This window comes from Pagrus major, chromosome 1 (genome assembly GCF_040436345.1).
Source record: "Pagrus major chromosome 1, Pma_NU_1.0".
Lineage (NCBI taxonomy): Eukaryota > Metazoa > Chordata > Actinopteri > Spariformes > Sparidae > Pagrus > Pagrus major.
Genome location: NC_133215.1, coordinates 13,806,011 through 13,820,693, shown reverse-complemented (window position 1 = coordinate 13,820,693; position 14,683 = coordinate 13,806,011). Strand labels below are relative to the sequence as shown.

General features: G+C 40.5%; 2 protein-coding genes across 2 annotated transcripts in view; one reads left to right on the top strand and one right to left on the bottom strand.

Moving 5' to 3' along the window:
* The window catches only part of uso1 (USO1 vesicle transport factor), a 412,569-nt gene that overhangs the window by 158,175 nt on the left and 239,711 nt on the right, over window positions 1-14,683 (bottom strand). The window lies entirely within an intron of this gene.
* The window catches only part of cntln (centlein, centrosomal protein), an 87,914-nt gene that overhangs the window by 10,930 nt on the left and 62,301 nt on the right, over window positions 1-14,683 (top strand). Inside the window, exons 6-10 of the mRNA XM_073467368.1 lie at window positions 17-196; window positions 2,687-2,820; window positions 3,773-3,935; window positions 4,485-4,718; window positions 13,430-13,570. Coding sequence (XP_073323469.1) covers window positions 17-196; window positions 2,687-2,820; window positions 3,773-3,935; window positions 4,485-4,718; window positions 13,430-13,570 — 852 coding nt within the window. The remainder of the gene's footprint in view (window positions 1-16; window positions 197-2,686; window positions 2,821-3,772; window positions 3,936-4,484; window positions 4,719-13,429; window positions 13,571-14,683) is intronic.

Genomic DNA, 14,683 nt, shown 5'->3' with positions numbered 1-14,683 from the left:
CACCTCTCTCATCCAGGAAATGAAGACGGAGTGTAGGAGGAAAGAGGAGGAGGAGCGGCAGGTGGTGCGGGCTCTAGAGGAGGAGAAAGAGGGATTAACTTCCTGCTGCGCCGCCCTGCGAGCTGACCTGGAGGAGAAAGAGAGGCAGGCCAGCAGCCAACGAGACCAGAGGGATGCCGCCCAGGCCAGAGTCAAGGTGTGAACACGGGGACAAGTCCATTCAGACACATGCACACACACACAAAGTTGTACGGGAAGGGCCCCATCCTCTAGATTTCCCTTTCTTCTGCACACCTTGAACTCTCTGATCCCTCATACCCTTTCCTCCACAGCATGTGAATATAAAAAGATCTCTACAGCAAAGCACACAATTTAAATATGCAGGGACTTTATTCAAAGAAATTATGATTCAACATGGAGGAGACTGATCTTCCTTGGTTGGGGTAAAAAATGAATTAGCTGACCCCACTTGAAAGGAACTTTTGTGAAGTCATTTGCATGTGTGGGTTCAAAAGTTTGTTGTGAGTATTCTGTCATTCATTATCTCCAGATACAAGAAGGTAATTGTCAGAATCTGTCCATCATCATTATGAATCAATACCTCCCATCTCTGTGTACATGAGAAATACAGTGATTAGACAGTGACAGCAGTGTTGCTGTTTAAACATTTAACCAATCAAATCACAATCAAAGTCCTTGAAGAGTTCTCAATCACATTTCAACCTGCCGCCTCTCGCCATCCCCTCACAGAAATCAGCTGCCTGCCAATACTAGAGTCTAAGGGCATGGGAGCAGCAGAGGAACCTCACGTTCTTCCTTATAGTCTAATCGTTATGAAACATATCGCTACGCTAGTCAAATGGAGTCAGACAGAAAGTCTTGAATAAGTCAGGGCTGCAGAGTAATTATACTTGGACTGGATGAAGCCCAGCAACTAGCCTATGCACATCCATCACAGCCTAAGACATTCCACCTGTTCCTCATTTTTTTGTATCATACATTGATTTGAAAGATGGAGATGGAGAATATGTCAGGTGTGCAGTGGATACATCATGGCAATTTGTTCGACATGGCAAAGATTTGTTCAGGAATTTATTATTTAATCCTTTGCATGCGCAGATAAGGTATTCTATTTTTCTTTAACTCAACATGCGTAGGACAAAATAAAAGAAACACCTGAGACAGCTAATACAAAGTTAGTGATCCTACTTATTATGTTCATTTAAATACTTAAGAAAGTACCTGCTTGTGAGCGAGAAACGTTGTAGGCCAACTCTTATATTTCACAAGCAGGGTTCCAAAAAACAAACAGTAAATCTCTGAAGGCTGTCTGCCTCAGTGGTAGTAGGTAAAAGCCCAGGTGCACTGCTTCTATCTTCTCTTCTGTCTGTCAAAGTTTGAACAGGGACTTTATGGTGCTTTCAGGTTCACCTCGTAAACTCTGAAATCTTCACTCGAATGGCCATGAAGGTTGTTCAAAACAGGAAAGATTATTTTTTTTAACTGTGTCTTGATCTGTAATTAGTGTCTTGTTCTTTCACTGCAGCATTTTTAATAAATGCCAATATCATAGCATTATCCCATTCATTTCTACATAGGCAGGTTTTTAAAATTCTCTATGCCTCTGTGATATTTTTCAGGTTGTTTTGCTGAAGCATTTGTAAATGATTTGAAAATTAAATTCATACCTAATATGCATTTTGACCAGAAAAAAATATTATTTTTTATTGTTGTTTATTTTTTCATCTACCAGTTTCCTTGGCCAGTAAGTCAAAGGGTTAAATACAGACCCTCCTCCCCAGGCTACCTGACATAATGAATCCCAATTTAACTCAATTTAAGCCCCTCCCCATCTTCAGACACCAAACAAACTTAACTGCTGTTTTATTAATCTACGTGTTATAGCACCTTTTCACGTCCTTTCTTGTAATTGCCAATGACTAATTAATTTCACATATAGTTAATTCCTGCCCAGTGAGACACAGTTACATTTGAACTGTCAACATTTGGAGACCTTTGTGTGTTTGATGCCATGCAATCTGCCTTTCTCTACAGGTTTCTTCTTATTAAATAAAAGCTGTCACTAACACCTTGTCTGCACCTGCTGCAAGGTGAAAGCAGCACAATAGCAGCAGCCACAGCCCCATGTCAGTCTCTGTGCTGGATCTGTTCAGCCACAGTGCTGCCAGCACTCAGAAGTGTTTTGACAGTACTTACAGCCCTATGTACTATTAACGTAATTGTATGTCAAAGAAAGTAGATTTGGAGTCTAAAAGGATGCTTTACGTTGTGTTAGCTGTTACGCAGCTCGTGTAGACAGCTGTGTGGAATTAAAGTGAAGAGTATCTGTTCCATCAGATGGATATGAGATGGACAACTGAGAAAAAAAAGTAACAGCTAGAGGTCGTTTGATGTCCAACATTAACACTTGTGAGATTAGACATTTCTGATCCCAGTGCGAAGTATGTAACCTCACTCATCTGCAGTGAATTGAAGACGAGGCCATGTAAATGCAGCACAAACACCTTTCTTTATTTTATATTAATGTGCCTCTTAGGTCATCATCAGTGCTCTTATTATTTTTCAGTGTTTTCAGGCAGACTATATTGTTAAAAGCCTCTCAACTTTCAGATTGTTCCTTTTTTTTCTGAACATGCTTAAATGTGTTGTTACTCTTCTACACCAGAAGTTGGAGGAGGAGCTACACAACACCTGGCAAGAATTGTCGAGCTTGCAGAGCCATAGTAGCAGTCTGGCTGCCCAGCTTTCTTCCAAAGAGAGGGAGATGGCAGCAAAAGAAACCCAACTCAGTCAACTTCGGTGAGCCCGACCAATGAAAGCATTGCCCAGACACCTCAGTGCCTGCACCCATAACTTCATAAGTAGAATTTTGGGATCATTTCATAATTTAAAGGAAGTATTCATGCGTACATATCCCCTCACGTGCGTCAGTGTGTGCAGCAGTATATTGCTCTCTATGCAGTGAGGCTTGTGGGTGACACAGGTTTCTTCCACTCCAGCTCACCTAAAGCCACTTGATAAGCCCTGCATAGTGGATGTGCTTTAAAAGAGGGAGAAAAGGGAAACGGGGCAGGCTTTGGCTAAGCTTTAGTCGATATGATAAAAAACTGTGAGAACCGTAGGAGTCTTAGTGGTAATCTCAACCTTTTTTAACTACTTTTCTGTTTTAATGCCAGAGGCACTCTGACGTGTCAGTCACACTGGGGCCCGAGACCATTCTTAAGGTTTTAGCTAGGTGATTAAAGATGTCCTTACAAGTTAGAGGAGCACTTTGTGGTAATTCCATGGGACACAGCACAAATGCCAGAAATACATTTTGATGCTGATATACTAAAGGAAGATGCAATACACTTAGTCGTATAAGTGTTTATTTGTATCAGTGACTTACTCCTGTATTAAATTGTACACACATTTAATTTAATCATTATTAAATACAAGAACGGCAATAATTCAACATTCTCATTTAATTTCAATAACCTGTTCTTGAACTAGTAGTGAACATAGTGATGTGATTAGTAGTAGTAAGTCAACAAAGAATTGAATATGTAACAGTGGTGTAACACTGTTAACCAGAGTATCATATGATATAATATAATGTGATTTTGTAATTATACTGTCTACTATTGATATGGACTTATAACGTGGTACATAATGCAAAATACTTATCTATTGTACATCTACATACAATATTTTAACATGAACAGTCACAGCGCATATATGAATTAATATAATATGTTGCCTGTGTGTGTAGGCGTGACTGTGCAGAAGTGCAGACCCTGTACAGACAGAGTACAGAACACGCAGCAGAGCAGAGCCATCTGATCAAGCAGCTGGAAGGACTCAACCTAGACACACAGAAAGTCCTGAGGAACCAAGAAGAAGCACATACTGCTGACACCACTTCCTATCAGAGGGTACTACTCACACACACACACACACACGCACACACAGACACACACACGCGCCAAACCTCAAACTCATTATTATTACCACTTTGTTGCACTCCACTCAGGCCTCACCCGCTGGGGTGATTTATTTCCAAGCTAGCTGTAACCTACAATTATTTGACTAGTGCCAGAAAAGAAGGACTTTTCTCACTGTATCCTGTTACTGTGAATGGGTTCTTCTCAGCCTACCATCCCTCTCTCCTATGACTGTACCACTGTCATACAGAGCGCTACACAGAGAGAGACTTTTTGAAATTATTAGTCATAAGACATAAACATTCAAATTGTTTTTTATCATTTTCTTTTCTTTTTTTCTCATCCTATGATCATAGCATATGTCTTTCCCTTAACTATGAAAGTAAGAAAAATCCCCATTTTAAAACATGTTAGTCTTCATGTCACTCACTCTCATATTCTTCCATTTGACATCCCCTCTCGAGGTTGTCTTAACCCATTCCCTCTTCATCTCCCCTCCTGCCCCCACTACTTTTCCAACATTTTTGTGTTTGCTGACAGCTGTACAAGGAGTTGAGTCAGTGCTACCAGGCTGTCACGTCTAGTGAGGCCAACCTCCGCCAGAGTCACCAGGAGCTCAACAACTTGCTGGCCCAGAAAGACCAACACATCCTTCAACTCCAGGCCCAGCTACAACAGCAACAGCAGCAGCAGCAGGAACAAATACGACTGCAGCAGCAACAGGGTCAGCATACGGGCCTTTACCCCTCACCAAACAGACAAACCAACTTAAAGGTAAAAACAACCATTCTCATTCTTAACCATCTTCCCAACAGAGGCTCTCTTTTTAAAGTTTATCAAGTGCATTGCAGTTCTAAGAAGAAAGAAGTACTTTTCTATGATGTGTGCTTGTTGAACTTTGATATGCGTTTGTGTGGGTATGGACAGCGAAATAGGTATGCTTATGATTCCCTGAATAATGTATGCTTTTACTTATATAATAATAAACTCATTATATTATGATACATCTCTCAATCAATCACCTGGCTGGTGTCTATACGGCAATGTGTAGGTTGATTAGTAGGCACAGTAATAACTGACAAGCCCCATCATGGCCTGCGGTGGTGGTCTTTAACTGAGAATCACTCTCTTAATATCGCTCTACTTCACCCTTGATCTATCCGTCTCCCTTTGCACCAGTGTCTTTCATGTCAGCTATCTGATCTTCACTGGCGCTCTGTCTTGGGCACGCATGCACTCTCTGACTTACTTAGTTTATCTTCTTTCCATCCTCCCACCCAGGTACCTGGAAGTCCTTTTAACACACTCCAGTCAGATAGCAAAGATATATAAGAGGTGAAGAGAGGCGATTTAATTGGAGTCCAGTAACGTTCTTGTAGATGATGTTGGAGTTTTACTTTACATCTGTCAGTCAGCAGGGGTTTGGCTTTTAGCTCAGTACCTTTTGAATTGTCACCCCAAGGCAATAGAGGCTGTAGTATAACGTTAAGGCTGCAGCCACTTTATAAGTGGCCTTTAACAACTCCTAATGATGTGGTGATGGGTGATTCTTGGACCACACAGTGTCAAAGACCTGGTTGAGAATAGTAACGGGTATCTATAACTTGCACCCTTCGGCCACAAAGCCTCAGTCCACCAACATTGTAGTGCACTGCACTTGTTATTATAATAAGTCTCTCAGTCTGTTCTGCAGTTTGACTTTTGCTTCAGTTTAAACTAAATACATCCTGTTGCAGATTGCAGCAGAAGGTACTATTTTTGCAGCAGTTGAGTAATTTCTCTGCCTCTGCTGACTCTAATTGTTTAATTTGATTGGTCGATGTTTTCTGACAGTGCTGCCCCCAGACTGTGGAAGTTAAAAGATATCGGCTCAAATGTTAAGTGAGTTACAATCGCCCCGTCTCACTTAACCCTGTTAATTTAACCAGCGGTGAAATATAAATGGATCATTTAGTCGGTAATTAAATACAGTACTGCAGTGTTCCCCCAGTAATTAATACTACATTTAGAGAAGATGCAGTTAGTGCTGTGTGCGTGTAGTGTGTGGGCATGCATGTGTGCGTACATGCACGTATGAACACTATGTACGAGTTTGTTTATTTGATCACACTGAACATGCACTCTACCCCGTGTTTTCTGCACCCGGATCAGAATGAAAAACCTGATCACACATTTCCAGCGCTGAAATGTAATTACAAAAGTAGCGTGTATATCACCTATGCTGAGAATTAATATTAACTTTTGTTTACCGAACACATGTAGCTGCTGTCTGGCTGATTTGTTTCTTTAACTTTTCTTACCTACTGACATCAAAGTGAACAGATCAGGTATCCCAAGGTATAGCACTCAGTCAGGAGGGCTTTCTGTTTCCCACTCTGTAATTTCACTGACAGGTTGTGCGTATGTGTGTACGCATGTGTCTGCGTGGGCGCGTGTTTGACTAAAGGTGTGTGTATTCGAGCACATAATCGCAAATTCTGTAACAACTTCCTCCCGAACACCTGTTAAATTCTAATGCTCAGGTTGTTAAGGCAGATTTGATTTTAATTTTAAATGTTTTGGTGGAAGTTACCATTGGAGGTGATCAAAGTGCTGATCGCAACAGGAGCACAGGGGGGAGACGCAGCGCTCATTTGAATATGGACCAGAGCGACGGCTTTGAACACCCCTCCTGCAGTGGTTTTGAGAGGGGGAGCAGGGATAAAGGGGGAGGGTGGGTGAGAGGAATAACACCCATTGTGTGTTATACTTCCATGCTGTGCACTAAGATTGACTGTCTGTTCTCTCCTGTCTTATGTCAAGTTAACTCTTTACAGGAGGCTTATCAAGACTTTACGAAGGCTTAAAGATGAACAATGTATGGAGTAACCAAACAGTTTTGCCCTGCTGTCAGTTAATGAGTTATGCTGTGTTTTTTGGACACTATTAACTACATCATTAACCTGCAGCACTAGGTTAAAAAATTAAGGTTGCATTAATTTTTTTAAAAACAGATATAAAAACAAAATTCTTGTTCCTGCATTAGCTCTTAATCGACAACCATTTTTATCATAGATTAATCTGTTAATTGTCTTTAATTGTTTTCATCATGTTTTGTAAAAGAATGAAAAAACAATTGGTTTTGACTGTATAATGCCCATCAAAGGGTAGGAGCGCTTCCTGAGGTCAAATAGAATTTGTTTACATTTCTCTTTGGATAAGGATGCACATGGACATCATAAAAATGAGAGTGCCGTGGAGTTTTATTGGGATTTTTAAAATGTTCGGTTTGATTTAGGGCTACTCGATTATGGCAAAATTCAAAATCACAATTATTTCGGACAACGTTGAGATCATGATTATTTAACATGATTAATTACTGACTTTAGAAACAGCAGATATTTACTGAAGTTTCAAAAAACTTCTCATTTAAACAGTGGATTTCCTTAATTTTTAGAAGAAAAAATAGAAGAAAATAGAAGAAGAAAAATGTATGTACAGCAGCCTTTTATATGGTTCTATCTCTGTGATATAGCTGAGTTTCTTCTAACTCATTCAGTATTGAACGTGCTTTACGACCAGCGTCACACTGTCATCACTGGTCATATAATGCACACATAGTTCTCACTGTGGAGAGCCAATACGTGCACTGCAAGCTGTCATATGCTTTCTTCTAATAGAAGAAAAAACAAAGGCATCATTAAAAAACGGAATGTAGAACAATAATGTTTTATCTTGATTATTGTTTAGATTAATCGATGGAAGCCAAATTTGTAATTAAAAAATAAAATTTGATCCATTGCCCAGCCCTAGGTTAAATTATTTTTTAACCAAAAAAGAAGCAAATTGTCATATTAAAGAAGCTGGAACCAAACGTGTGTGTGCAGCTTTTGCTTCATAGCTTAAACGATTAATCAGTTTAAGCTAATACGATGAATCAGTTTAAACTATGATGTCTCAAATCGACTAGATTGTTTCAGCACTACTTGCATTGTATTTTCAGGAGGGTTTTGTATTATGTTTGTGTTTCAGTGTGTCTGTGTGTGTGTACTGTAAAACAGTGAGACATCTCCATAATGTCAGACTGGAAATGGCCTCATGCCCTGATCTTTTAGCTGTAGGGCCTGGCCGATCATCAGGCACCTGGGTGACCCCCACGCACAAGGTGATGCAGTCAGAACAAAATGCCAGGGTTGGGGAGGTTTGGGTTGCCAGGTTGGGTGGTCACCATCGCAATCTAGATGCAGGGAAGAGCCCTCATTAGTGGACGAAAAACTAGCTAGAGTGAACATTTAATCATTTACAACTATCTCCCTAACTGCATCATTGTGTTTATAGCAGTCTAGTGTTTGGCTATTGTCAGAGCTGTGCTGTGATTAAAGACCAACATTAGAATCCATAGCAGACCTCAGGCTTTCTGGAACCACAGTAAATGAGTGGTAAGTTGTTAATTGTGTGGGCAGTCATTCAAAGCACTGGTTATTCTCTCATCAGCATTGGAAAGAGGAAATTAGGCAAGTTCATTCACTCCAGAAAAGTTTCATAAATTTAAGAGAAAATTATAAAAACATTTACTGAAACTTTTTTCAATGTAAAATAGGGCATTTTCCACAGAGGGCATTTTAACATGTCACAGTAGGAAAAGCACGGGTGTAGATTATAAAATTACTGGTAGCTGAATTCCATTTTGCTGCTTTAGTTTCAGGGCCCTGGTAATGTGCATGCTGGCTCACTGTCACACTGGGACCCTTGAATAGAACAGAGCCATCATGATGTTATTAGTAACACATGTGCCTTTCCAACAAAGACAAGTCCAAATCTATTCAGTGAAAAGACTTGTTTTCACACTATTAAATACAGTAGTTCTCATAGATATAATATCTCATTATGGCCAAGTCATCCCACATACCACAGCTTTCCGCCAAAGAATGGAGGAATCATGCACTTGCTTCATCATCTCATAGTGTCACTAAGACCAAATCAGGCCTTGCAGGGAAAACGCCAGTCCTCCCATGCATTTTAAGTGTGGGTTGGTGCATTTAGGCTCAGGCTGCGGCGGTGCACAGACTGCAGTGGTTGCAGGGAAAAAACACAGAAGCCGTGCGGCAAAAAGTTAAAACAGAATCAAGTTCTGGAGAAATGCAACCCAATGTTACAGAGCAGTGATCAGTCACATAAACCAACAATCAGACTGGCTGGTCAACACAGTATTGTTGCTCATGCTGTTTACGCTAAAAATATAGAAATGACATTATAAATATGTGCTATTACTATAATACTTATACGTAATGGACGTTTTTCATATTTTCTTATAAGTGCTGACACATTTGGTGTCAGGGTGAAACAGATACTGTCATATAGGCCAAAAAAGACACACTCACATATTCAACGATTCCTCCAGATTTCTCACTGTTTCTATTGTGCTTTAAACAACATTGTGCTAGAAGGAGACAGCACCAGTACAGGAGGATAGATACTCTGCAAACCTGTTGCGGATGGAGAAAGAGTTGCTGTTTCTGAAGCTGTGAGCCGCTATCCAGGCGGAGGTCATGGACCAAAAAGTGATACTCTCCCAGTTGTGTCCCCCCACACTGCCTCATAACCCCTCACAAATAGCTGTCATGTCTGAATTCAGCCTTATAGACATAGTTACTTGGTTTTATCATGCAATACACAAATGTTGTTAACATGTTGAAGTCCCTCATTTGAGTTTTATAGACTAAACCTTAAGCATGGAAGTAACATTTCCCAAGATGCCCACGCTTTTTTCCCTTCTTATTATTTTTTTTTTATATAAATTGAAAGAAGCCCACATGGTGCATCTCCCTCAGCTTGTTGAGATGGTTTTTAACATCTGCTTCTGGCTTGTTATTTATGTTAGCCAATCTAAACGCTTTTAGATGTATAATTAAAGTGCTAGTTACACACACACATACGCGTGTAAATACACCCACCTCTTTGCCGGGTCACGTTTTGCTTAGGTGAGGTGTTTCTTTTGATCATCATCATCATTAATAACAACCATCAAGTGAAAACGATGAATTGCTACAAAGAAACACTGAAATGATTTTTTCAACCAAGACATCAACAAACAGAATAGAGTCAGCCAGAGGGTTTTCTTATGTATTTTTTTATGTACTGTATATAACTCCGCTTTTTACTTTTTATGACCTTTTCAGTGCATCTTAGAACAGTGTAAGGATGGAGGGTGCTTTTAATCTTTTTCTGCTGATGTTCAGGAGAATGTGTAGGAAAGCTTGTATAAGTCATATATTTTTGGATTCTCTTTGACGTGGGTCTTGTTTTGATTCTGCTCTTCAGTCCTTTAGCTTAACTGTCAGGGCCTCTCTTAGTGTATGCTGAAATGTTGTCCTTTACATATGAAAATAAACAAGGTTAAACATTGAAATAATGCTTAAAAATTTTAGATGGATGAATATTTTATGGCATATACTGCTATTTTTGTCAACTACTTATCATGTGTATGCTGAGTATGTTATCAGTGAATACTGTTGTCATCATGAGTTTGTGTATGAGCGTGTGTTTGGAGCCGGGCCACGTCCAGGGCCAGAGACATACTAATGACATGGACTCCAGTGGTGTGTTTTACCAGCTCAACTGCTCTCATTAGATGAGAACCTCTGTGCAGCACAGCTCGCCTCATTAATGAAGCACAGCCATGTGCCGCTGCAGATACTTGCGCCCGCTCGTTCAAGCACATACACTCAGGTCAAACAGACTGTGTGGGAGGACTCAGGGCTGTGTACATGCACACGAAAACATACACGCACCCTACATCCTACTCACTGTGCTCTGTCCTTCTATAAAGTCCCTCTTTACTGCACTGCCAGTTAGTACACGCTCATACATATATGCACACACACTCAGACACACACTCTTTGAAGAATCACCATCCTGAATACAAAGTGCACCTGGCCTGGTGGGGGGCCACGCACCTTCCTGCCCTGACTTCTGAAGCCTATCCAATCACTTTCACAAATGCTGTCCCTCCACAGAATGTGATTGTATGAGCATGTGTTTGCGTATGCATGTAGTCGTGTGTGTGTTTGTGTCTGTGTGTGTGTGGCAGAGCCCCTCCTGATTATAGCTGCTACATAATTAACAGTGATCAGATTTGTTTTGTGGCATAAATGGTGCATGTGTAGAACATTAGGCCTGGCAAGTCTCATTTCACATTCAGCTCAAGGGCTCGGCAGCAGACGGGTCACGAGCTTCAGGGAGCACAATCACAAGCCTCCCTCCATATGGTCCTGCCTGCCGCATCCTCACCAGCGAGGGCTGTGAGTGCCAGACAAGTTCCCCCAAGAACCTAATCGTGTTCAGTAATTACCAAGACCGGCTTTTCTCTTTTTTTTCCCCCCTCCCTCCCTCAGCCTCCCCCTCTATCTCTTGCTCTTTTTTTCCCCCTGCACCTGCATGCTCTCTTCTTCCCTTTCAATCTCATGCTCTCTCCCTGTCTATTGCTTTCAATAAGCTGCTTGTAATATGTTTATTTTTTCTCTTTTACATCTTTGCTCCTTTACTGTCTCACAGTTTCCCTGTTTTTTCTGTTTTGTGCTGGATGAAAATGAGGATGGGGATGAGAGAGACTGTGAGAGGGAAAAAAAAGTCAGACACTCCAGCATCAGTTAATTTCTAAATTGCTTTATGTGGCTGATGCCGAAAAACCCAGTCCGTCCTCCTGACTGCCTAGAAATTATAAATAATTGTAACAGATGCGCCAATATGGCTGGCCTCCAATAAACGAGGCCCCAGATAATTTGACCAACCCCCTTTGACAGGCCAATTTAATAAAACATGAACAAAATCTTCCTCACTAATAATTTATCATCCCCTCTCCTCCCCTTTGGTTAAAGTTGATTACCCTGGCAGTTAACAAGGTCACGCCCAGATGCCAGGTTTCTGATAATGCAATCAGGACTCGTTGGAAAAAAGGTGATGACATCCTGTGCGGTTTTCTTCACTACCTGGCCACCTCGTACAACACAGTTGTGAAGGCCTCTGTTTGTCAAAAGGCTTTGATTTGATGTGTTGCATAGAAGTGTTGTTGAAAGCAGCAGGTGATGCTGTTTGTTTAGTTTTTTTTAGTGTTTTTCACCTTTTATTTAAGGACTTAAGAAAAGAAAGGTGAGAATAGATGCGATAAGGTGATGAAGACGAGAGGTATGTTGGTGAGTGTTAACTTCAAGGAAAAGGACTTGGAAAAGGGGTTTTTGTGTCTTTAAAATAGAATATATCATGTCTCTTAAAGCCATCCATTCTGTGAACACACATCAATGAAACGTGGCTATTCACAACAGCAGCAGCAGCAAAAGTAAGGAGAGAGAATGTCACATTTAGGTGACATGGACATTATAAAATCAATACTTTCACGGTTGCATTAAGGGAATGTACATGTGTGAGTGTATACATTAGTGGCGTGTGTGCATCACAATATACCCCTCTGTGGGTGGGCCCTCCGCTTTATCCTTGTCCCCTTCAGTTTGTTTTGGTAGTCCCTGCTGTGTGCTGAGTTGTGCAGATGCTGGCTAATAGACACTGATAAATAGGTGTAGCTATGATAGCACAGTCACCACAATGCTAGAGGCGGTAGACAGCTGTCTCAGTGCCACATGACACATCTGGTTATTGATTTGACATATTTGGTGAATGAAAATGTCATGAGGACAAACTCAGCTTATGATTTTCTGCATTTCACCTGAATTCATTTTGACAACTGCTGTTGATTCAATCAAAGGTAGAAATATAGTTTCATAGACAAAATAACATATAGACACATTTAAGAACACATCAGATGGACCCATCATCAATGTCATCACAGTCGAGGCAGGCATTTAAAGTGCATGTCAACAATTGTTCTAAAAATGTGATGAAAATAAATAGTTAGTATACTGCACATTCCGACTACTGAACAGATTCCCATGAAACTTGGATGGAGGATGGGTCTCAGCCCATAATAGACCTGATTAATTGGATTTTTTTCTCACAAAGCTTTGCGAGATAGGGCATTTTTGTTGTTGACATTTTGTTAACTTCTCAGGGAATGATGCATGGATGTTGATGAAAAAAATCAGGCTTATTGAGGTGGCTTGTAATTAAGAATGAGAACAAAAGGGGGATGTTCGACCTTGATGGAGGCATGTGCTCCACTGAGTGCCATTTTAGTTTGTTTTTTATTTTTTGTTTATTTAATTTTTTTATAATAACCAACAAAAACCTTTTCAAGACATCATGACTTGTCCAGATTATGGTTCATTACTTTTCCTACCCACATGAGATCATCGTCCAGTTGAATCTGTCACATGTTAGACATATTTACAGAAATCCGTCTTATTTTACTGTTACAGCTTGGAGCATATTGTAAGCATGACTGCCTAGCAAGCCAGGCCTAATACATTTTAATTTGCAATTTTTTTGTCACTTTTTTTTTTGTCTCTTTCTCGTTTATCAAACGCAAACACATGCACTGTCTGTCTTTTCTACAGGCAGCAGTGTCAGAGCAGGTTGATGGTGCAGCTCAGAGGTCTAGCCCTGATTCTGATGGGGCCTCCACCCGAGGCTCAGATCCCAGGCCAGAGGATAAGACCCTTCAATGGAGATCCACCAGTTCCGTCAGAAGACAGCAGGTAGGTTTGCACACACTACCGCCAATTATGACAAAGACAGCATGTGGGTGAGCAGCTAACATGCTCACACTTATCCGTTACCACTTCGCTCAGATTAGATCAAAGCCACAGAGAAGGGATATGAAGGAAATGGTCTGTTGAGAATCATGTGATTTATCAGACCCTGCCTCTGCCAACCTTTGTCCTGAACTCCCCAACACACACACATGCACACAGATGCCCCTCCTACTGTGACCAGGCCGACGTGTGCTGCTGGTTTCACGCATGCCTTGGGCTCAGGCACTGGCTAATTTACCGCTTCAGCAGTACATTATGAACAAGAAAGAAGCTTTTGATCTTCTCAGTATTCCACTCATAAGTTTGGCAGGACATGTTTCTAGATGGCCTCACTCACTCCAAAGCTGGCCTGAAGACACATTGTTTGATTTATACAGCTGTCCTCATTATGGCTTCAGTGGAGGTACTCCTGTTCTGGCAGTTTATACATGTCATGTAATTATTTTGTACAAAATAAATAAACAGTATTGACATCATTTGATGTGCTTCCTTGTTCTGGAGGCTGTGCTGTGTTTGCCCTAGGACACACACACACACACACACACACACACACACACACACACAGACACTGTTGTTATGCACCTATTAATTATTAAGAAACTTGCCAAATTTGATCCTAGTGCCGATACTTTCAATTAGAGTGGGACTATAATGTATTTTTCACACAATACATTTTTGATACCTTTTTATGCTGAATAAAAACATGAATCATAATCGCATTTAAATGTTTAAATCAGTGAGTCTAACACAGTGTGCACATGCTGTCCTTTTCAATAGATTCCAACTGAAACTAATCTATCAAAAGAGTCTTTTTTTTTTAAACTTATTTTTAGAATTCAGTATTTGGACCCTTTTCAGTACCTTTACAGAACTTCTGGACACTTAGCTTAACCCTTACCCGAACCTTAAAATCTGACCATGCACACACATATCAATTGTATTGAGTCCACAGAGATTGAATCAAACTTGCAAGTTTTACTATATCCAGCTCATGGAACCATTTAACTAAAACATTTATCAGTTGAATATTTTTTCAAATCAATATTTTTTTTATTT